The sequence below is a fragment of the Oncorhynchus tshawytscha genome, linkage group LG02, assembly GCF_018296145.1.
Source record: "Oncorhynchus tshawytscha isolate Ot180627B linkage group LG02, Otsh_v2.0, whole genome shotgun sequence".
Taxonomy (NCBI): domain Eukaryota; kingdom Metazoa; phylum Chordata; class Actinopteri; order Salmoniformes; family Salmonidae; genus Oncorhynchus; species Oncorhynchus tshawytscha.
The window spans coordinates 60510560-60534516 of record NC_056430.1 but is presented as its reverse complement, the minus strand read 5'-3'; the positions used below and the strand labels follow the sequence as shown (position 1 = coordinate 60534516).

The following is a 23957-nucleotide window of genomic DNA, read 5'->3' as shown; positions in this document are numbered from 1 at the left end:
ACCTGATTCAACTAATTGAGGGCTTGATGATTAGTTGACAAGTTGAATCAGGTGTGCTTGTCCGGGGGTACTGGATGACTGGAAGTGGGAAACACTGATGATGCATCAACTTCTCCAGCATTCCTCAAACTATTCCACGGAAACCTCCAACCATTCCATATATGTGATATTCCAGAGCTAGCACACCTGATTCAACTAATCCTCAAGCCCTTGATTAGGTGAATCAGGTGTGCTGGTTCAGGGCTACAACAAAATGTTTGGGATGTCTGATAAGGCATTTGCAAGTTTAGGGTCATGCTCAGTAGGGCACACCATTATTACACAACAGTAAATTAAAATCTGTGTCTTTATTGGAACAGTTTAGGTAGTTCCTCTTGTTTCACTCTGTTTTCTCCTAACTGAACATGACCCAGGTAAAATCTCTAAGTGGTCCTAATTTAATAATTAGCTGCTACTCTTATACCAGGCCTGTAGGGCAGTGAGACTGACAGCTTCTCTTCTGTCGAGTCTTACAAGGACCTAGGCTGCAGCCCTACTATATGACCCCACTAGTGGATTCCAAACTCCTTATCTCCCTATTCACGTTCATTCTTTCAGATCTGAGAGGAGGGTCAGCAAAGGCAAAGATAAGGGGGAAGAAGCAGGGAGGGAGCTATCGTATTAGAATCAAGGCCCACAATGTTAGAGTGGGAGAGCTAGAGGACCTGCCTGCCTGTCATCCCCATTCCAGCATAGTTTTCACCTGCAATCACAATGTTCTAGTGGTAGCCCTAGGGTTTGTTCTAGAAGTTACTGCCACCCCCCTTGGTGCATAAATGCCTGTGTGTGTGGGGGATTTTGTGTATTATTTGTGCAATTGAGATGAAAATGTAATAGCAGTGAATGCCCACATTAGCTGTAAATTATGCAGACTGTGTCCATTACATGTTTTCCATCCCAACAGGACTCCATAGTCAGCCATGTCAGAAATGGCTTTTGTCCTCACTTGTCACACCGTAGCATGTATGGTTGTCATATTAGAACAGCTTCAGATTCACAAGGCGTTGGTATCCTTCTGATTTGTCTATCAGAGACTGTCATAATATGGACACCATACATATGGTATGTAGTCAGTTACCTGACCGACTCAAACTGAATTATTCCGCTGCTCTATCGTTTGCTACATACTTCAGTCAGACTGCCATCGTTGAAGTCGTCTGTGGTGACGTCAAAATGAGGGGCGCTTTACAAAACAAAGTCATCAGACTGGATCATCTCAAACCAATCAGAGTTTCAAAGCCAATGATACATTTTCAAAACAACGCTTTACCAACATGTGTTCTGGCTCTGTCCCAACACATTGGTTTCTGGAGCAAGGAGTTTGGGTAGCCAGGCAATGGAGTCAGTGTACAGTATGTATGGGATTAATCCATAGCGTGTCAGTACCTGTTTAGACACCCCCCTTTCCCCTTTATCGATCAACTCTTCTCTCCTCCGCATAAACTCATTTAGTGGTCTGCTTGGTGAACTTTGGGATTACATCCAGAAACTGAACTCTAAAGGGTGACTGGCATGGAATTAACAGTCAATATTCAAAGCCACAGTGTTGTTCCCAGTTCAAAGCCACAGTGTTGTTCCCAGCAGAGAAAACTGGTTGCAATGACGTCATTATGGCATCTTTGATGAATAGGCCTTGTATAGATCTACTGTTTTTTTTTAAGGAACCAGAATTGTTTTTACTGGTTACAATTTGACCAAAATATGTAGTCTTTCCCATGCCATCTAAATCTTGTCATGAAAAATACTTCTTTACCCAGGGAAATGTCCTCAAACAGAGAACCAGTTTACAACCAGAAAAATAAGTAATGTGCTGAATTTTGGGTTAGTATAAACTAAATATTGGACATAAAGTTTGCTTTGAGTTCATTATTTTGACATACCTTAGCCTCCCAGTCTTTATTGAGATAGTAAATACATGTTACACATCTCCCATCGCCGTTAGGGTTATCCACGTGGCGTACGTACCCAGTCCCGTTTCCTGGGTAACAGGCCACCATAGCCTGAAAAAGAACATGAGAAGGGCATGTCAGGAGGAAATATTTTGGGTGGCCATTTTGACAGTGTCGTAAAAGTTGTCACAGAAAATAAAAATGCTTCCCAACAGTAGACATACTTTCAAACACCTATTTCTAAGATGTCCATGCAAGTTAGCAATAAATTACAACGGTTGAGGAAATCATTACAGATGCAATTCAGTTGCTTGGCTGTTGCTTTCCAAATACATTTTTAAATGTGACAATCATTCCAATGCATTTCACAACAAATGATTAACGCAAAGCCAATTGTTTAAAGTGACCCCTTTTTAACACGCTATTCTATGTCATTTCAGAATACTTGCCTCCATGATTAGGCTACACTCTGGTAAAGCATATAATAGAAAAGCACATTTCCTATTACGAAATTGTCATGTCATTGAAGACGTCTTGTTGATTCATAATGGATAATACTGCTATTGAAATGCATGCGTATACAAAGTATATACTCAATTATTCCTGTTCAAAGCATGCTAACAAACAAAAAGGCGAGCTTGTTATTCATAATTGCTGACGTGTGAAAGACGAGGCAGAGGCGCGACTGACACACTTGCTGGGCTGATTTGAAAGGAAAGAGGCTAATTGGAGTAGCCAAGTTGTTTTTGCTGTGTCATCAGTCAGGCCTTTACTTCAAGTGTTAGAAAACAATAGGTCAGAACTGTTGGCTTACGAGCATTTTTCCCCTTTATTATGTCGGTCTCTGGGTCACAGGCACAAGTTGTTACGTAACAAACCGTGGGTGGATTTGTACATGTTTTTATGCACAGATACATCTGTATTTTTTAAATAAATGGATACATATTTTTGGTGCTCGGGTATTGCCACGGGACTGGGCCAAAGTGGAGGAGAGGGACACACACACACGCATTTTGCTTGGTCATTGGAGATGTATAGTACTTCCAAGGACATAGGCTACAATTGAGTAGTCGCAAAGTAGTATATTTCGTCAGACTATTTGGATAGTCCCATATCTACGGACCAAAAGAGATGGCACTGTGCTCTGATATTGATTCATTCATTGTTAGGAAAGAGCTTGCAAAAAAGGCATTTCACTGTCTTTGTGCATGTGACGATACAACTGGAAACTTGAAAGTACAGACTTTCAACAAACGAGGCAAAAGTAAACATGGCGTCCCCCACGAACGATGCAGCACCTCCCTTGGATCAATCAGTGTAATTTTATAAATGACAGATCTCTAACGCAAGATGCATCATTCGCCCAAGTTGAATCAAAATCGGGCCAGTGGTGTCTGAGACATTGCATGGGTTAGCTATCATATCCCTGAGCGTGTGCCAGATGTAATCACTCTGAGTCAAACAGATCAAGAGATATGTTGAGACTTCTGTCTATAGATGCCACATATCAAGTTTTGTGCAGATAGGTAATTCTGTGCCATAGGCGTAGCATTTAAGTGTTTTACACAAAATTCTAAAGGGCGGAATGTGTAATTTTGTAAATGCCAGATCTCTATGGCAAAACAAATCATTCACCTAAGTTTTCGTCAAAATCAGTCCAGTGGTGTCTGAGAAATCGCGTGTGACGAACGAATGTACAGGGACTCATTTAATCATGGGGGACAACTATCTGTTGATAAGCAACTACTTGCTAAGGTTAAGATTAGGGCTAGGGTTAGTGGTAGTTAGCTGAAATGTTGTTGACAGTTATTGAATATCTACAAATCATGTACAAACCATTTATTTGGGACTATCCAAATAAAGTGTTACCATAAATTTCATATCTAATCACAGAAACAGAAGACATTGACGTGACAAATCATTCAATTCCAAAGTAGGCAAAATGACAACACTCTGAATTGGAACTGCTTTCCAAACAATATACCTGTCAAGTTCCCATAGCAAGACCTCTTCAATTATGTTCTACAATAATCATAACTATGCTACACTGATAACATAATTCTGATGGGTTCTTAGACTGTCAACAATGGCCAGAATGTAACCCACCCCCGCAACCACCCCACAGGACTGTATGATACCATGACATGAGACTGCTTACACTGCTGTTTTCCCCAGATTACCGGGCTCTCTCTGTATGTGCTTATTTGTGAACTGGAAGACCTTCTGATCTCTTTTCCATCTGTGGAGGAGGACGGAGAGGTGGGGTGAGATGAGGGGGGCGGGAGGCTGTTAACCACCAGGATGTTCTGCACGTCTCCCGTTCACGCCTCTCGCCAGGGTCATTTCCAGATGGTGGAAACCCCCTCGTCTTTTTATTTAAGAGAGGCCCGCACGCAAAAGAAAGGAAATCAAAGAGAGGAAAGGGGGGTCTGAGGTCACGAAATAGGTCACCGGCGCTCTGGGTCAGACTTTGAGTCTAACTGGGATAGGCGGTGGTGATCACAGTTGCGTGTGTGCGTGTGGTTGTCTGTCTGTGTGGAGACCATGTCGTGAAGCCATGCCGTGAAGGCCAGACCTTGTGATAACCAAGGTCTTGATTTTTTTGTTTTGCACAACAGAACAATCCATCCTCGAAAGTGTTGGAATGTCGAGGTCGGAACGTTGGGAACGAGAGCAGCAGAAACTTGAAAAAAAGGCCCACTGCTATTGTTTAAATTTTTCTGCTTAGCTCATCAGGATAGGGCGGTAGGTAGCTTAGCGTTTAAAAGCTTTGGGCCAGTAACTGAGAGATCGCTGGATCCAATCCCCGAGCCGACTAGGTGAAAAATCTGATGTGCCCTTGAGCAAGGCACTTAACCCTAAATGCTCCTGTAAGTAACTGTGGATAAGAGCTTCGGCTAAATGACTTGACATTTTTTAAATATAAATTACGCTGCTTCGATCTCCCCCGCGCTCGCCCTCGGATTCCGTAGAGTGATCTCCAAGCTGCAGCCGGCAGTCAGTGACAGGCTACGCATGACACATGACAGCCCCCACAATCCACTCGCCATTATTTCAACTGTTATCCAACCATTAGCGCTTTCCCTGCTGGCAGGTGCAAGCTGGGCTCGAAATGGAGGGAACCACCGGCACACGCAAACAAAAACAAAAGACGAGTCGGGACAAAGCTAACACAGCTCCGAGGGCTGACGCTAGTCGAGGGAGTGAACGGGTACATGCGGAAGATAACGTCAGATGCCATTTGAAGACATGGAGTGTGGGGCTGAAGTGCGTCAGAGAGGTTTCGCTCAGTGCGAGATGGGGAGTGGGGTGGTGAGCCGTGGGGGTTTACATTATGTGGGCATTGCGTCATTTGGCTTCTGGTGGTCATGTCTCGCATGCCATGCTATGCCTCCTATCAGCTCTGTGCAAGAGCAATTTCTCAAGTACCCCCATTAAGAGAGGGCAGGTGAATGGAGAAAAAAGGTTGGCAGCCATACCGCCTTTATACAGGCAGTGCCCGTACAAAACCTAGGGTTGTAAAATTCAGGAAGCTTTCAATAAATTCCCTGGTTTTCTAGAAATCCTGGTTGGGGGGATTACGGATTTCCTGCTTTTTCGCTCCTGAATCCAGGAATCCACCAACAGGGATTTTGGAAAAACCGGGGAATTGATTAAACGTTTTGCAACCCTACGCATACCATTATATGACAACAGCGGCCTACAAAACGCAAGAAACATCTCATACTGTAAGCACTTAATATGCATAACAAGACTGTTATAGGGGGTTGAGGGTAATTTGGTAACTGTGACCTGAAATTGCTACTCTTGTTACTTTATTTTCCAGATGTTTAATGAATGTTTTATGTTAATAAAGTTGATGGTGATCAGTTACATTTTATACCAGAAAGCCAATGTATGTGTAATGCAATAGACATGTATTGGAGCGAGGTACTCGCTTACTGTAGGCACAATGCATAAATGGGTCACAGCTCTGAACTGTATAAGGCCACACAAATGGAATAGGCTATATTGCACTTATAGGCATTGCGCATAATGTGCTTCAACACTCCAGTCTTTGCACACTTGGAGTGAGTGTATCGGTGTCTGAGTGTAAATGTCTGAGTATTCCTGTGTTTGTGTGTCTGAAGGTGAGGGTGTCTGTGCCTGTTTCAGTCTTTCTGTGTAATTGCATGGTTCAACGTTTGAAAGTGAGTGTGTGTCTGTGTGAATGCACCTCAGTGTGTTTGTGTGTGTGAGTGATGTTTCCCACTCTGTCATCCTACTCGATCTCTGACACTGCGCCACCTCCAGAGGAGGCATGGGTAGTATCCAGATTTTTACGATATTACCGGCATAGCACACAAGGGGAGGGGAGCACAAGGGGAGCTATTATCAAAATGCTAACAAAATTAGCACAAACTAATAGCAAAATCACAGACACTGTTAGCTAACTGCTAACGAGTGAAAAACAAACAAACTAATTGCAAAGACAAGGAAATCGAGCTCATAAAGCTATACAGGTTAGTAGCTACCGAATGTCATTTTTCAGTGAGTATACATTTACAAGCAAAAGTGAACTAGGGGAATTGTGCAAATAAAGATGTGATGCATGCTTTTCTGAAGGAAGAGCAGCATGTGTAAACCGAGCAGATGGGAAAAGAACAGAGGAGGAGAAATGCTAATAGGAAGCACAGGGATAAAATTGTAACTGTGCAGATAACTCATCCAGAATTTTTGACTTCTGGCAGAAAGCCATTAGTAGTGAATTGCATTACCTCATGTGTTCGCCACACCACTGAGACACGGCGATAGATATAGAACGCTATGGACATACCGGCTCCTGCTGTGCTATTTAAAAACAAACACGTGACTGGCTCAACTGTTCTGGGGAACTACGGTAAGCTTCATAATGTAAAATAATGTCACAGGTGAAATTAAGAACGCAATCTGCTTTATCTCCTAACGTATAACACAAGTTGACTGCAGGTATTAACTTACAACCTTTTCCCAAGTGAGTTCCAAATCTTTCTGACGGTCGCCCGGTTGTGAGTTGTTTTATGCACGTGATGTCAGAATGCACTCACTGTTCTTAAATGTGATTATTACGCAACAGGACAGTTAACACGTGTTGCCTGGTAATTATCTATATGCTATGTTTAAACTTGTCAATTTGAAATTATTTTCTACCAAATGTATTTTTTAAGAACAGTTTGAATTGAGGTGTGTTCCATCTCCTCATTAATTCACATAGAAGTAGCCCATTTCAGCGTTGCGGACAATTTATGTTTGAGGCTTTACTGAGCCGGATAAACTTCACTCATGTGTGAGCAGATCAAATATGCATATATTTGTGCAGTCTTGCAAGAATTGGAAAATTCTCTATCCATGTAAGTATGTATGGAGCATAATGTATTTAGTTTTATTCACCTGTTTTCAAGTACTACTGACAAATAATGCATCCCGATTATTGCATTTATTGCAATGGACACCTATGATGTGTGAAAAAAATACTTTTTTGAAGGTTGTACTATAAACCGACCAATCTCATCTTGTCTCCTATTATCTGTGGTTGATGCGAGGAAGAAAAGAAAAAGCAAGGCGGTGCGCACAAACTACCCATCGTCAGATTACTTCATAGAAAGTGTTTTACTCAATTATTTTGATCAGTGGTGAGCTCACCCGTGATGTGATTAATTATAAATAGTAATTGCTATTAGCTAATTCATATTGTAGTTTCTATCAGCCGAGAGTTATAAAAATATGACCGCTTGTGTTACTTCAATCTTTCCTCAGTTAGCGCCAGAACAAATGTAGCCTACATTTTTCTAGTTCGGATGATTGTATTATGCTGTACCTACTTCTGTGAAGTCTGATCATTCCATCCAAAAATAAACTGGTCACATTCTGGACATAACTTTGTAAGGACTGTGCTTGTGCAAAATGTTTGTGGGGAAAAAAGTGGCCAGCTAAAATGCTGATTGTTGTGTCAATCGAAAATTGACGTTCGAAATAAGCGTTCTAATCAAGAGGTATGAGCGTACGCAACAGGGACCACTGTAGGATGATCACATCCGTTTGTTGGTACGTGTGAAATGGTTAAAAGTTAGCTACAAATATTAGTGAAAAACGTCATATTTTAGATGGTATTGAAAAAAACATCCTGCTGCTTTTTTCAATACCCCGGTATACCAAAGGAGGTTGGAGGCACCTTAATTGGGGAGAACAGGCTCGTGGTAATGGCTGGAGCCTAATTAGTGGAATGGTATCAAATACAAACACATTCTTTCCATATGTTTAATGCCATTCCATTCACTCCGTTCCAGACATTATTGTGATTTATTGTTATCCCTTCAGCAGCCTCCACTGCGGTATATGGTATAAATGGTATACTGCCCCAAGCCTACTTCAGGGTGAAGAGTGGCTGAACTGATCTAAACTCAGCGGTGGCTGTGTCGGCAGCTGGAGCCCATCCAGACAGGCTTTATTTTAATGATCGTGCTACGTGCGGTGCGTGATGCTGCTTGTCTGCCTGTCTTCTAGCTGGCTGCTGTTCCTCTAGTGGGGAGTGGGGACTAGCCCTGGCACTAGAAGAGCATCCAGGCCAGGCTCAACCGGTGTTGGAGTAAACACATTTGTTATGGTCAAGAGAGGGAGGTTAGCGAGCCAATTGAGGATTGAGACGGGTCATGCACAACCCCTGCAGTGTGCAGTTTACGCTACATGAGTTACTGTCTGACAGACATTTAGTGTTTGAGATGAAGGACCTGAACTGTCTTCAAAGTGACCTTTTAAAGTGAGACTGACTTTCAAGAAGGATGTGCACTGTTTTATGCCTTAAGCTGGATTTATATAAAGCAGCTGTTTAAAAAGAAACCATTTTCACTCTTTCAATGCAACTTCACTTAGATCACGAAGCAACTCATCCACGTTTGAAATTGCCTGCAATATTCAATCAAAGTCGATAAATATGCTCTTCTTTATAGCAGTGTTCTACAATTTAGGTCCTGGAGACCCACCCAGGGTGTGGACATTTCTGTTCTATCCCAGCTCTAAACACACCACGTTCAACTTGGGGCTTGAGTGTGCAAAAGCTATGGGTCCCCCAAGATCAGGGAAGAGAATTGCACTACTGTAAGAATTTGTTACAACAAGTTGTGCGTATTTCTTATTGGCCAAGTCCACGTAGTCCATCCCGGTATTGGTCAGCTTTCCACAGTTTATGGACTAATGAACACAACCCTGGATAAACCATCTATGTGTCTCACTAGAGAGCTCAGCCTGTTTTGTTGACATTCCCTAAATTGCTGTTTTAGCCTTTAGCCTGTAGCCTGTGAGGGTCAACCCATTGCATCGCTGCCCGTCCAAAAAAGCCCCTAAATTAATCAATAGCGCTTCCTAGACAGGATAAAAATGGTGGGGAAACTGCCAGGACAGGTTCAAACAATCCTAAAGCAGCCAGCCAGTAACTCACCAAAGGTTTTTGGAATTTTTATGAGGCCTGAGACAAGGTCCTCATAAGTAAGATTCTTTAGGGAGCGCAGGTGGATCCCAAATGAATGCAATGGGCCATGTTAAGGGGAAAGGGGTAGTGTACAATTATTTGCCTAGTAACTTGAGCATTTCCTCATTGTCTAGTAGGTGCTAACATGCTATTGTGCTAAAGGTCAGAGAAACCAGTATGGCCCTGTTGCCCGTATCAGTGTCTGCAGGAAGTGCTGCTTTGGCGCTTCTCAAACATCCTGTTGTAGTGCACGGCCACAAGGAGATGACACGGCTGAGCAAACTGACAGATGAAACTGGACCAGCTGCATTGAACTGTTGCCAATTTTCTTGAATTTGTACAAAAGTCTATCAATTGCAGCTGACATGTCCTTTGAATTGTCAAACAGGAAAGTACACAGGAAAATCTCCTAAGCAATTTTAACACCCACAGTGCTTAAATAAACACTTTCAACATGTACATATAATTACCCGGAAAAGAGTTAAATTAACTTTGAAAAGTGTTGATAAATGAACACATTTTAAAATGTCAAAGTCCATCAATCAAGACAACTTTAGCGTGTTAGGCACCCAACACTTTCGGTGACAAATGTATATTTCAAAATAGTGACAAGCAACAAAAAACATTGATGTACATTTTCTTGTTCTTTAAGACCTTGACAGAGTGCATTTGTGCAAAGTCCCAGGACCACTGGAAAACAATCAATTAGGAAACAATAATGATAGTTTTTTCCCCCAATTTGTTAGTGGATATGGCACACAATATCATGGTCAGTCTGTTTATTTTCCTACTGTTTAGGCCTAACACCCAGAAAATGTTCAAACGAAACCTTCAAGCCTGGACACTAGTCTGCTTCTCACAAACTAACGACTGAGGCAAACGTCAAATTATTATAGAAAATAAACGAGCCACTATTTAAGCTTGCAGGGCGGATTACTTCCTATCAAATTTCACTTGAAAGTCCTATCTGTACTCTAGGGAGATGATTGTTTTCCTTTAACCCCATACCATAGTGTTGTTTCCAGTGTAGAATTACTTTAATTTCATATTACTTTGAGATCTTGACACCAGATACCAATTTTAGAAAACACAAAAGCCAGGCTTTTCTTGTAGTGAAATGTTGTTTTTTGCATTCCCCATGTCAACCACAGAACCAATCATTATAGACAGAAGATACATCAAGACATGGAGCATGTCCGGGTTCCAAAAGCAACATTCTCTGGGTAGTTTAGAAGTTGTTTGTTTGGTTAGACACCCATCAGTAAAGTTCATAGAATCCGGGGCTTGCGTTACAAGCAAGCAGAGCTCCACTGTTTTCCATGGCAGACAAAGTTGAGCTTCATGCATATGTCTGTCTGTGTATAGAGACTGATAAGGGAAGCAATCCAATCTACGTCCAAACAGTCACTGATCTATCAGGGGTCGTCCTTCTTCACAGCTGTGACAGAACAAACTCAGTCACCTTGCTAACCAACAGAGTTGAGAGAACTACAGCAGCTCAAAGGGTTCAGAGACACACCCCCAAACAAAATGGCAGTTACATCAGTGTCTTTTTTCTCTATTGGTCTGATAACTTAGAGGCTATATGTAATATCTGCCGGAAGGTGATCTTGAGCCAAAGGGGTACCCTAAATGGACTGAAATCGCCCATTGTCCAGAAATGTCCTCATTGGACAGAGTGACCTTTTTCACAACCATGAGCAAAAGCATACATTGTTTCCCCAATATTTTTTCATGGATTTGTGTGAAAACAGGAAATGCATGTATTAACGTATAATATGCATATGAAACATGCAGCCAACACCCAAGCCACAATTTGACTTAAACAATGAGAACTAAACTTCCAAAGTGTATCTTTAAGGCAATTGTCCTCTCAAACACAACACAAGTAAGGGCCCAAAGCTGGCGGTAAAGGGGTGTTCCTCACATGCAGGAAATGTGAAGGTCGTCCTGGCGATGGATGACTCAAATACGTCCTATCAGTAGCATAGGGTGCAGCCTGCCAGGAAGTCCCTGTTTAAAGAAATGGTCTCAAGTTTTTATATCAGAGAGTTCAGAACAATAGAGAGAGATGATACACAGCAGTTTGTCTGAGCCTCTACCTTTAAACCCCTATTGAGCAGATTCCTAACTGAAGATAAGTGCACATCACAGCAACTTTTTGGGTACATCTTCAAACCTCAAAACATTGAGTTTGTGTGTGTTAAGAGGGGGTGGGCCCCATGTGTTGAGCTTGAGTGGTGGGCCTGTGGACTTTGCAATGAACCCCTGGCAAGAACCTATAGGGGCCACAACAGATGCATACCTTAGTGAACTAGTCCTCTCGACGGGGGCAGATTGTGGAATGAACTAATGATAAACCATGAGAGTTTGCCAGTAGAGTGCCGTTAACAGCTGGTGAGAGAGGCACAAGAGGCCAAGGTCCACTACACATCCGAAAGTCAAGGGGACATGAGCAGGGCAGCAATTACGCTTGCATTGCTCTAACTACAGCTCAGTCAAAGGTATTCGAATAGCTTTGCATTGAATTATTTTGCATCACCGGTCAACCAGTTAACAGTACACACCAACACTGTACATAGAATGGTTAAGACTTCAAAGTTAGTCAAGAGATTAGGCTTAATGAGTGCATACTAGCAGTGTGATTCAGCTGGTGTGTGTGGATAGACTGGATAAATAACACAGTACTGTATTGTAACCCTAGTACAGTTCTGTCTGGTGGAGGGGTGAAGACTGATCTCACAACTAGATGTGTACCAACGGTTGCGTGCCATGTCATTGACTGTGCAGTTGGGCATCAGATGGCTATACAGTGACCCCTTGGCATTTTTCCTATTTTGTTGTCTTACAACCTGGAATTAAAATGGATTTTTGGGGGGTTTGTATCATTTGATTTAGAGCCACCTTTTGCAGCAAATACAGCTGCAAGTCTCTTGGGGTATGTCTCTATAAGCTTAGCACATCTAGCCACTGGGATTTTTGCCCTTTCTTCAAGGCAAAACTGTTCCGGCTCCTTCAAGTTGGATGGGTTCTGCTGGTGTACAGCAATCTTTAAGTCATACCACAGATTCTCAATTGGATTGAGGTCTGGACTTTGACTAGGCCATTCTAAGACATTTAAATGTTTCCCCTTAAACCGCGTGAGTGTTGCTTTAGCAGTATGCTTAGGGTCATTGTCCTGCTGGAAGATGAACCTCCGTCCCAATCTCAAATCTCTGGAAGACTGAAACAGGTTTCCATCAAGAATTTCCCTGTATTTAGCGCCATCCATCATTCCTTCAATTCCGACCAGTTTCCCAGTCCCTGCTGATGAAAAACATCCCCAAAGCATGATGCTGCCACCACCATGCTTCACTGTAGGGATGATGTTCTCGGGGTGATGAGAGGTGTTGGGTTTGCACCAGCCATTTTCCTTGATGGCCAAATGGCTCAATTGTAGTCTCATCTGACCAGAGTACCTTCTTCCATATGTTTGGGGAGTCTCCCACATGACTTTTGGCGAACACCAAATGTGTTTGCTTATTTCTTTCTTTAAGCAATGGATTTTTTCTGGCCACTCTTCTGTAAAGCGGCAGGGTAGCCTAGTGGTTAGAGCGTTGGACTAGTAACCGGAAGGTTGCAAGTTCAAACCCCTGAGCTGACAAGGTACAAATCTGTCGTTCTGCCCCTGAACAGGCAGTTAACCCACTGTTTCTAGGCTGTCATTGAAAATAAGAATTTGTTCTTAACTGACTTGCCTAGTTAAATAAAGGTAAAATAAAAAAATAAAAGCCCAGCTCTGTGGAGTGTACAGCTTAATAAAGTGGTCCTATGGACAGATACTCCAATCTCTGCTGTGGAGCTCCTTCAGGGTTATCTTTGTTGTAGCTCTGATTAATGCCCTCTTTGGCTGGTCCATGAGTTTTGGTGGGCGGCCCTCTCTTAGTAGGTTTGTGGTGCCATATTTTTCAACATTTTTAATAATGGATTTAATTGTGCTCTTTGTTCAAAGTTTCTGATGTTTTTTTATAACCCAACCCTGGTCTGTACTTCTCCACAACTTTGTCCCTGACCTGTTTGGAGACCTCCTTGGTCTTCATAGTGCTGCTTGCTTGGTGGTGCCCCTTGCTTATTGGTGTTGCAGACTCTGGGGCCTTTCAAAACAGGTGTGTATATATACTCAGATCGTGTGACACTTAAATCAAGTCCACATGTGTTCAATCTTAACTAATTATTTGACTTCTGGATGTAATTGGTTAGCTTATATTTTAACTTCTCTCGGGTAGGGGGCAGCATTGGGAATTTTGGATGAAAAGCGTGCCCAAATTAAACTGCCTACTACTCCACCATAATAGAATATGCATATAATTAGTAGATTTGGATAGAAAACACTCTGAAGTTTCCAAAACTGTTTGAATGATGTCTGTGAGTATAACAGAACTCACATGGCAGGCAAAAACCTGAGAAGAAAATCCTACCAGGAAGTGGGAAATTTGAGTTTGTAGTTTTTCAAGTCATTGCCTATTAAATATACAGTGTCTATGGGGTCATATTGCACTTCCTAAGGCTTCCACTAGATGTCAAGTCTTTAGAACCTTGTTTGAGGCTTCTACTGTGAAGGATGGGGGAATGGGAGCTGAATGAGTCAGAGGTCTGCCAGAGTGCCATAAGCTGACCACGCGCGGTCACGTGAGAGTTAGCTTGCGTTCCGTTGCATTTCTACAGACAAAGGAATTCTCCGGTTGGAACATTATTGAAGATTTATGATAAAAACATCCCAAAGATTGATTCTATACTTCGTTTGACATGTTTCTACGAACTGTAATATAACTTTTCGTCTGAACATTCGTCTGGACCTAGTGCTCGCGCCTCATGAGTTTTGATTGTGTACTAAACGGGCAAACAAAAAGGAGGTATTTGGACATAAATGGACTTTATCGAACAAATCAAACATTTATTGTGGAACTGGGATTCCTGGGAGTGCATTCTGATGAAGATCATCAAAGGTAAGTGAATATTTATAATGCTATTTCTGACTTCTGTTGATTCCACAACATGGCGGATATCTGTATAGCTTGTTTTTGTTGTCTGAGCGCTGTACTCAGATTATTGCATGGTGTGCTTTTTCCGTAAAGTTTTTTTTAAAAAATCTGACACAGCAGTTGCATTAAGGAGAAGTGGATCTAATATTCCATGCATAACAGTTGTATCTTTTAGCAATGTTTATTATGAGTATTTCTGTAAATTGATGTGGCTCTCTGCAAAATCCCCGGATGTTTTGGAACTACTGAACATAATGCGCCAATGTAAACTCATATTTTTGGATATAAATATGAACTTTTTCGAACAAAACATACATGTATTGTGTAACATGAAGTCCTATGAGTGTCATCTGGTGAAGATCATCAAAGGTTAGTGATACATTTTCTCTCTATTTCTGCTTTTTGTGACTCCTCTCTTTGGCTGGAAAAATGGCTGGGTTTTTCTGTGACTTGGCTCTGACCTAACATAATCGTTTGGAGTGCTTTCGTCGTAAAGCCTTTTTGAAATCGGACACTGTGGCTGGATTTACAACAAGTGCATCTTCAAAATGGTGTAAAATACTTGTTTGAGGAATTTTAATTATGGGATTTCTGTTTTGAATTTGGCGACCTGCAGTTTCACTGGCTGTTGACGAGGTGGGACGCTAGCGATAAAGTCGGGCAGGAACTCAGTCATAAAGTAGGGGACGTTTCGGAACCGACAATCAGTCCAACACCGTCAGTGGTCGACCATCATCCACAGGTGTCTACCGCATCCTCGCCGTTAGTTGGACATGAGGGATTGGCCGTCATTCCCAGATTCATGTATAATCTTGTTTGTCAGTGGCAAGCCATTGCTGAATCCTTTCTATCGGTTTTAGGATTAACACTTTTGACTGCCCATGAATTTCATTTTTATTATTCTGCCATTTTAAGTCATGCCCGTCGCCCCTCCGTTCTTGACTTTTCCTAAATAAGTATATATATATATATATATATATATAACACACTGTTGATGTTAGAATCGTATTATCACAAACAGAACTGGAGTGAATGGTTATTCCCCATTGGCCCTCCTTTTCCCGACAGTTGAAAGTGCAGTGCCCAGCTGATAATCACCCCAATAATTGCCTCGGAGCTAAACCTGAACTATACCGGAACTAATTTGACACATATAAAAACAGATTAAATAAATGAAGTAAAGTATGATTAGGGGTAAAAGGGTATGAATGGGTTGATGAGCAAGAGAAAGATGCATAATTATGTAACCGCCAATTGTGAATGAAGAACAGGATGGGCCATTCTATTGTATTGATCTGTTCTAATTATAATCTACAAAATGGCATGTACCCTATATCAGGGTTGGCAAGGGGAGCTATGTCACCATGGACAATTTCTTTACTCCACGGTCATTGGCAGGCACCGTGAACAAAGTGAGGTGGGAGATCCCTCCCTCTGTGCAAAATAAGGCACTTGCACAGCCATTGTACTCCACAATATGGCTGAAGAATGACAAGACAACGGGGACACAACAAAGAGAGAACCGAAGACTATTATGCATTACAACCAAACAAAGGTGCGGTGCATTCGGAAAGTATTCAGACCACTTGACTTTTTCCACATTTTGTTACGTTACAGACATTCTAAAATTGATTAAATTGTTTGTTCCCTCATCAATCTACACACAATACCCCATAATGACAAAGCAAAAACATGTTTTTATAAACTTTAATACATTATCAGTCAAAAGTTTGGACACCTACTCATTCATGGGTTTTTCTTAATGTTTACTATTTTCTACATTGTAGAATAACCATAATTTCCATTTTACCAAATAGGGCTATCTTCTACCACCCCTACCTTGTCACAACACAACTGATTGGCTCAAAAGCATTAAGAAGGAAAGAAATTCCACTAATTAACTTTTAACGTGGCACACCTGTTAATTGAAATGCATTCAAACTGACTACCTCACAAAGCTGGTTGATAGAATGCCAAGAGTGTGCAATGCTGTCATCAAGGCAAAGGGTGGCTACATTTAAGAATCTTAAATATATATATTTTTTGGTTACTACATTACTCCATGTGTTATTTCATAGTTTTGATGTCTTCACTGTTACACTGTTATTAATGTAGAAAATAGTAAAAATAAAGAAACTTTGTTGAAGCACCTTTGGCAGCAATTACAGCATTGAGTCTGCTTGGGTATGACGCTACAAGCTAGGCACACTTGTATTTGGGGAGTTTCTCACATTCTTTTCTCCAGCTCTGTCAGGTTGGATGGGGAGCGTCGCTGCACAGCTATTATTAGGTCTCTCCGGAGATGTTCGATCGGGTTCAAGTCCGGGCCTCTCAAGGACATTCAGAAATTTGTACCAAAGCCACTCCTGAATTGTCTTGGCTGTGTGCTTAGGGTTGTCGTCCTGTTAGAAGGTGAATCTTCGCACCAATCTGATGTTCTGAGCGCTCTGGAGCAGGTTTTCAACAAGGATCTCTTTGTATTTTGCTAAGTTCATCTTTCCCACGATCCTGACTAATCTCCCTGCCGCTGAAAAACATCACCACAGCATGATGCTGCCTCCATGCTTCACCGTAGGAATGGTGCCAGGTTTCCTCCAGACGTGACGCTTGGCATTTGGGCCAAATAGTTGGTATTTCTTTTGCAGATAGATTGTAGCTTCCATCAATTGTACGTCAGTGCATAATTTCCAATCCCCCATATAATTTTTGAAAACACACACACACACACACACACACACACACACACACACACACACACACACACACACTACATATACCCCTCCCACAATTGGTGCAAAATAGTGAACAACACTACTCGCCTGTTTTTCCATCTTATACATATTATATACATTTTATGGCCAGTCTATTTTACAATATTTCTATTTTGTTTGTTTTTACTCCAGTCCTTCCCCTACCCTCAACCTCTTCCATCTATTTCTGATGCCCATTTTATTTGCCATCTCTCTCAAACTGTGTCTTTAAAAAAAAGTTCAATCTATATTCGTTTTACGGGCACAGTATGTTTTACATTGGTTATCTTGTTGTTATTAGTCCCAACCTTCAGCTCCATTCAAAACCTCCCATCCATCTCTTAACACCATCCTTATTGGATTTCAATTTGCCATATATTTTTCAACCGCGCTGTGATGTTTCATGAAAGTTCTGAACCTTTCTATTCTCATTGTTTCTACCGATTGTAAATATTTTTTTTGCTAAAAGTATTATTATATTATTGATCAATTGACTATGACTTTTCAGATCGCACAGTAGTGCTATCTGCAGCGTTAGCTCCAGGTAAATATTGCAAATCTTCAGCCATTCCTAGATCTATGACCAAAAACAAGCTACATATGGACAGTACCAAAACAAATGATCTAATGATTCTGCCTCTTCACAGCTAAATCTGCAGAGCTGGGAAAGTTGTATCCCCCATATAAATAACATTCTATTGATTGCAAGAATGTTGTATAATAATTTAAATTGAAAAATATATACGTTTTGAATCCGGCCTCATTTTGCGTATCAGTTCATAAACCATGTGCCATGGAAAAATCTCTTCCCATCTACTTTGCAGTCTATATAGCACGGCTGCCAATTTTTTGGTCATTAAATGAAACTGGTATACTTTTTTTATTTATCACTATTTACTTTAACCAATTATGGTCTTTAATGCAGGGCCGACAGACAAGTTACTTACTCTTTCCCCTTTCCTCTTACATTTTTGTGGTAATGCTGCAATTAGTTGGTTGTAATTTTGGGTCGAGCAGAAATGTACATATGTTTTTGTTAGCTGCATATATGAATAAAAACATGACCTGGCGAACACCCAGAAAAAAGTAAGTATGACATAACTCTACCAGTCGTATTTATGATATAATTTACGAAGATTGCCTTTTTTTTAAATTAAAAACTAAAAATGTTTTTTATCAATTAGTATATTTGAGATTAACCAGTATTTGTTGTATTATTTGTTCTGTCTTTTCTGGTGGATAAAATTTAAATTGCAACCATCTTTATATGGTGGTTTGAAAATAGCAATATTTGGGAGATTATTTCCTTTTCAAATATCTGAAAGTGAGGTTGTAATCAGAATAAAGGGGAAAAGGCCTTTCTTGAACCGAGACATTGTTACTCATTTGGATTTAAGTATACCTTTTGTATGACTGAAGCCTTTAGTGAGAGGTCTAATGCTTTAATACTTATTCATTTCTGTCCTTCAAATTCATATTCATTATATAAATAGGCTCGTTTTAATTATTTTCTGGCTTGCCGTGCCAAATAAAATTGAATCTTTTTTCTCTCTCCATTTAATAAAAAAAAACTGTTCATTAGGTGTAGGCAAGACCATAAACAAATAGGTAAACTGTGACATGACTAAAGAGTTAATCATGGTGATTTTTCCACAAATAGAAAGGTATTTGCCTTTCCATGGTAGCATTATCTTATCTATTTTTGCAAACTTTCTATAAAAATGTATTGGAGGGATGGAGGCCACTGTGTTCTTGGGGACCTTCAATGCTGCAGACATTTTTTGGTACCCCGTCCCCAGATCTATGCCTCGACACAATGCTGTCTCTGAGCTCTACGGACAATTCATTCAAACTCATTTCTTGGTTTTTGCTTATATAGACAGGTGTGTGCCTTTCCAAATCATGTCCAATCAATTGAATTTACCACAGGTGGACTCCAATCAAGTTGTAGAAACATCTCAAGGACGATCAACGGAAACAGGATGCACCTGAACTGAATTGAGTCTCATAGCAAAGGGTTTGAATACTTATGTAAATTAGGTATCTTTATATTTTTAATACATTTGCAAAAATGTCTAGAATTTTAAAATATATATGTTTTAGAATAAGGCTGTAAAGTAACAAAAATGTGGAAAAAGTCAAGGGGTCTGAATACTTTCCGACTGCACTGTACGTCAGTGTGCCAAGCAAGTGAAAGTTACGAAGATTTGTGCCATTGCGTGAAGACACACACAATGTGAGCACAAGCTATTTTTGACTGCTGTCATAGACACATTCATTATAATGCCATTATTGCTTTTGTTATGATTTTTCACTATTTATCAAGGCCACTTGGTGCTTATACTGATGTTTAGGCTACTGATGTTTTCATCATCTGACCACACGTCTTGCTGACCGTGTGTCTTGGTGGTAGGGCTATTAATTTTGTCATTATAAACAGAAGCTGTTACTGTGTTCGAACACATATCCTTTCTGTTTCACTGTTGTAACAGTGGCAATCCACAAATAAAATTGATTTAACACTTGAATTTGGGTGTTTTCTGTTTTTACATATAGCATACAGTTTATTTGGGTGTTTTCTGTTATAAACTAATGAAAATGTTTAATTTGAAATAAAATAACAATTATATTCTAATGTTACCCAAGGCCTTCATAAACACAACCAAATAATATTTGTTTGCGATAGCATATATGAAATATATAAATTACACTGTTAGAACGTTGCAGTCAGAATGACTTCTCATTAGCTTGAAGGGGGGTCCCCTTCAAGCTAATGAGAAGTCATTCTGACTGCAACGTTCTAACAAAGCCCAGCGGTTCTAGTGTTAAGAGTGAGAGGTTGTTAGGGTGTGTGGCACAGTGGCACAGTAGTCCACATGGCCAATAACTGCATGGGATCAAATCTTGCCCCCGCCACCACTTTCCTCATAAATATACTGAAAAACCTATGTTAGGACTACAGAGCTCTACTATCCCTACACAAAAAAGGGAGGTGGTGGTGGAAGGAAAGAGAATCTGGACTCCTCAGTAATAGGGAATACCCCATTCTCTCAGTTTTTTTGTCCTGTAACTAAAATATCCTAGCATATGGAAAGTAGCATATCGTAGTAACAGCTACATTTACTAAGACTAATATTTAATTAATTTAACAATTTAACAAGCATCAAGTCATTTTATTGTGAGTAACACTGATTCTGCTTTGTTTCAAGTAGTGGTGTACAGTACTTAAGTACAATTACTTTAAAGTACTAATTAAGTATTTACACTGGAAAAAGTATATGAACGCAACATGTGAAGTGTTGGCCCATGTTTCATGAGCTGAAATAAAAAAATCCAGAGATGTTCCATACAAAGTGTTGTGCACAAATTTGTTTACATCCCTGTCAGTGAGCATATCTCCTTTGCCAAGATAATCCATCCACCTGACAGGTGAGAAGCTGATTAAACAAGCATGATCATTACACAGGTGCACCTTGTGCTGGGGACAATTGGCATGCCGACTGCAAGAATGTTCACCAGAGCTGTTGCCATAGAATTGAATGTTAATTTCTCTACCATAAACTGGCTCCAATGTCGCTTAAAGAATTTAGCAGTACGTCCAACAAGCCTCACAGCTGCAGACTACGGTTCTAGTCATATCAGGGCTACTTTCAGAATTCGCTACAATACTTTCATATTCTTGTTCATACAGTGCATGCGAAAAGTATTCAAACCCCTTGACTTTTTTCACATTTTGTTACGTTACAGCCTTATTCTAAAATGTATGAAATTCATGTTTTTCTTCATCAATCTACACACAATACCCCATAAGGACCAAGCGAAAACAGGTTTTTAGAAATGTTTGCTAATTAAAAATAAATATACTTTATTTACATAAGTATTCAGACCCTTTGCTATGAGACCTGAAATTGAGCTATGGTGCATCCTGTTTCCATTGATCATCCTTGAGATGTTTCTACAACTTCATTGGAGTCCCCCTGTGGTAAATTCAATTGATTGGACATGATTTGGAAAGGCACACACCTGTCTATATAAGGTCCCACAGTTGACCAGTTCATGTCAGAACAAAAATGTCTGCAGCATTGAAGGTCCCCAAGAACACAGTGGCCTCCATCATTCTTAAATGGAAGATGTTTGGAACCACCAAGAACCTTCCCTAGAGCTGGCCGCCCAGCCAAACTGAGCAATCGGGTTAGTAGGGCCTTGGTCAGGGAGGTGACCAAGATCCTGATGGTCATTCTGAGAGAACACAAGAGTTCCTCTGTGGAGATGGGAGAACCTTCCGGAAAGACAATCCTCTCTGCAGCACTCCACCGATCAGGCCTTTAAGGAGTTTGCCAAAAGGCAGGATCAAGGGAAAGATGAACAGAGCAAAGTACAGAGAGATCCCTGATGAAAACCTGTTCCAGAGGGCTCAGGACCTCCGACTGGGGTGAAGGTTCACCTTCCAACAGGACAACAACCCTAAGCACACAGCCAAGTCTCTGAATGTCATTGAGTGGCACAGCCTGAGCCTGGACTTGAATCCAATCGAATATTTATGGAGACCTGAAAGTAGCTGTGTAGCGATGCTCCCCATCCAACCTGACAAGAGCTTGAGAGTATCTGCAGAAAAGAATGAGAGAAACTCCCCAAATACAGGTGTGCCAAGCTTGTAGGGTCATACCCAAGAAGACTCGAGGCTGTAATCGCTGCCAAAGGTGCTTCAACAAAGTACTGAGTAAAGGGTCTGAATACTGGGCTCCCGAGTGGCGCAGCGTTCTAAGGCACTGCATCTCAGGGCTAGAGGTGTCACTACACCGGTCGTGATTGGGAGTCCCATAGGGCGGTGCACAATTGGCCCAGCGTCATCATTGTAAATAAGAATTTGTTCTTAACTGACTTATCTAAGGTTAAATAAAAAATACATGAAATGTGATGTTTTTTTAAAATACATTTGTTAAATTTTATAAAAACATTTTTGCTTTGTCATTATGGGGTACTGTGTGTAGATTGAGGAGAGAAAGACATTCTAAAATTGATTAAATTGTTTAACATAAAATGTGGGGGAAAAATCAAGGGGTCTGAATATTTTCCAAATGCACTGTATAGGCCTACTCTTATTAATTATTATATTAAGAATAGGCATATGTTATTATAAGATTATGTATTATATATTCTTATAATAGTATAATTCATATGATACCATATTCATACTATTACACATTTTTTAAATATTTGATTCCTGTTTTCAATATTACGATTATGTTGCTGCAAAAACAAATGTTTAAGAGTCATAACTTAAATAGTCCTAACTGGAGAGGATAAATAACTATTTCAATATGTTAACATCTAATAATAATGTGTAACTCACTTTCAGTGTTTACTTACTTTCGTCCTTCCATTTATTTTGTAGTTTCCCAGTTTACCATTACAGTGTCGGACCAGGTCGTCCATGCGACTCATGAGAAAGGCTATCTTCTCGCAACCAGGCTCTCTTCCTTCAGTCCAAGTTATTTTGTCTCCTCGTATATCTTTAGTGGAGTCGCTTCTTTGACTAACCAACTGTCCGTCAGTAAATTTACCAGTCTTGTGGAGGGCTCTCACATCTTCCAAAATACTCCGTCCAGTCTCTTCTCCAAGGAAATTGTCAACAACACAGATGCCGTGCTTATTCATACATGGAACGATATAGTTCATAGCCAGTTTTTCCGGGGGGGACATCGTTTGTCCGTTGGTCTTATAGCTGAGCTTAATTCCTTCCCCAGTCTGCTTGCTGTCAGACACACTACCCGAGCGAGTTGCCGAAGTGATCAAATCTTTCATTCTTTCGCCATCTGCAGGCGGATTTGAACGTCCAGTGTTAGTGGTGCTCTGAGAAGCTGTGTCATTCTGTTGCTCGGTGCTTTTCTTTTTGAACCGCTTGCCTTGCCCTCCTTTCGCAGTCCGTGCGGGCTGTTGTGTTGATTCGGGCTGCGGCTGACACTGAGGTTTTTCGGCCTCTTTGCAAAACTGCTTGTGCTTCTTCCAGTCCGATTTCTGGTGTTCTTTACTACAGTAGAACGAGTTCCGACATCGTCCACATTTAAGCAGGTTTTCCATCTTTCCACAAAGCTCACAATACTGCTGGTCCCTGTCCAAATCGGTCACGACGGCGCTTTCCTTCGCGCTCTCCGTCTCCATGCTTAAGGCAGAGCGAGCACCCCTTTAAACCTAGCTCCTTTGACGCGCTGCTACCGTGTAAGTTTTGGAAGACTCCTAAAACAATACAAAACGAAATTGGAGAGCGGCGGCATCCCAGCTAAATGATTTAATCACGTGGTGAATTGCCGTCCTTTTGGGTTTGGTAATAGATAAAATACTGTTTGAGCACGACAACCAATTGCCTGACTCTCGTTTTCAGTGTGTCGTTCTGGTCGAGTCGCATGGCGCCGACGCACCGTACCCCACCCCCCCCTCAACTTCACTCCACACGTAGTCCAAAGTAACCCAACCCCTGACGTCAGCATAACGAGGGCAGGGCCAACGGCTGAGGGGGGCAAGGCCCATTCAAAGGTAGAAACGAAGCGTGCCGTTTTTTCCAATTCGCTGTTGTTTTTGTCATTCAGATCGTTATTAATAAGCTATAACCACTCATTATTTTATATTTTCAGTTTCAGTTAAAGTGGTTGTTTACATCAGCATGTTATGTTTACTTCTTATAAATGTGTTCCTAAATTATGAATGTGTTATGAAGTCCTTAGGTACATTTCATGATTTGATGTCCCCAATGTTCTTTTCATAATTAAATAGAAAG

At 40.9% G+C, this 23957-nt stretch overlaps 1 protein-coding gene across 1 annotated transcript in view; it reads right to left on the bottom strand.

Annotated features, from left to right (window-relative positions):
• Window positions 1-23621, bottom strand: part of LOC112265624 (egl nine homolog 1) — a 37720-nt gene extending 14099 nt beyond the window's left edge. The window contains exons 1-2 of the mRNA XM_024443139.2: window positions 22553-23621; window positions 1920-2039 (exon numbers count right to left, since the gene is read on the bottom strand). Of these exons, the coding sequence (XP_024298907.1) occupies window positions 1920-2039; window positions 22553-23344 (912 nt within the window). The 5' untranslated portion in view covers window positions 23345-23621. The remainder of the gene's footprint in view (window positions 1-1919; window positions 2040-22552) is intronic.
• Between the last annotated feature and the right edge of the window lie 336 nt (window positions 23622-23957).